This window comes from Cariama cristata, unplaced genomic scaffold, assembly GCF_000690535.1.
Source record: "Cariama cristata isolate BGI_N322 unplaced genomic scaffold, ASM69053v1 scaffold32684, whole genome shotgun sequence".
Classification (NCBI taxonomy): Eukaryota; Metazoa; Chordata; class Aves; order Cariamiformes; family Cariamidae; genus Cariama; species Cariama cristata.
In genome coordinates this window covers 1-1,074 of record NW_009612856.1, presented here as the reverse complement: position 1 = coordinate 1,074, position 1,074 = coordinate 1, and the positions used below count along the sequence as shown (strand labels likewise).

The following is a 1,074-nucleotide window of genomic DNA, read 5'->3' as shown; positions in this document are numbered from 1 at the left end:
CTTCTTGGCGGCCCTCAGCGTTGAGCGCTACCTTGGCGTCGTCTTCCCCCTCCAGTACAAGGACCGGAGAAGACCAGGGCGGGCGATGGCCGCCAGCGTTGTCCTTTGGCTCTTGGCCTGTTCCCATTGCTCCGTCGTCTTTGTGGCCCAGTACTATGGTGGGAAGAACTGGCCTACAACCAATAGGTCCACGGTCGTCAACTCTGATGACTCCACAGCCAATGGGTTCAAGCCTGGTAGCTCCGAGATGTCCAACGCTGATGGCTTTGACCTCAACGGCTTGACCATCACCAGTCCTGATGACTTTAACCTCAGCAGCTCTAAGATCTCCAGCCCTGACGTCATCAATTCCAAGGTCTTCAAGACCTCCAACCCTGGTGACTCCACGGACAACAGTTTCATCCCCCATGGCTCCAAGACCACCGACAGCAACATCTCCCCCCACAACAGCTCCAGGTTCTCCAACCCCAGCACCCCCAAGGCCTCCAACCCCAAAATCTCCACCGCCAACGGTGCCAACCTCCAGGACATCTCCCAGCCCTCCAACATCCATGATTGCCCCAACACCACCACCATCTACAAGTGCTACGATGACTTCTCTGAAGACCAGCTGAGCTTTGTCCTCCCGCTACGCCTGGAGCTCTTCCTCGTCCTCTTCCTCCTGCCCTTCACTGTCACCGTCTTCTGCTACATCAACTTTGTGCGGGTCCTCCTCGCCCGACCAAATATCCCTCTGGAAAGGAAACAACGGGCTGTGGGCTTGGCCGTGGCCACCATGGTCAACTTTGGGGTGTGCTTCGCGCCCTACAACATCTCGCACGTGGTGGGCTTCATAGAGAAACGGAGTCCGGATTGGAGGGTCTACGCTTTGCTCCTCACCAGCCTCAACGCCGCTCTCGACCCCGTCATCTTCTACTTCTCCTCGACGGCGGTGCAGAGGGCCATGGCTGGGGTGGTGGTGGCCGTGTGGGGCAAGTTACGGGTTGCGGTGGGGTGGTGTTATGGGGCTTGTTCTGCTGAGGCCTCCCGAGATGAGGCTGAGGGTTCATTGACATGAAGATTTGAGGGGTGGGG

The 1,074-nt window shown here is 58.1% G+C and overlaps 1 protein-coding gene across 1 annotated transcript in view; it reads left to right on the top strand.

The window, feature by feature from the left end:
- Positions 1 to 988, top strand: part of LOC104160629 — a gene marked incomplete at its 3' end in the record, with an annotated part of 1,238 nt that extends 250 nt beyond the window's left edge. Inside the window, exon 2 of the mRNA XM_009698800.1 lies at positions 5 to 988. Coding sequence (XP_009697102.1) covers positions 5 to 988 — 984 coding nt within the window. The remainder of the gene's footprint in view (positions 1 to 4) is intronic.
- Positions 989 to 1,074: the final 86 nt, after the last annotated feature.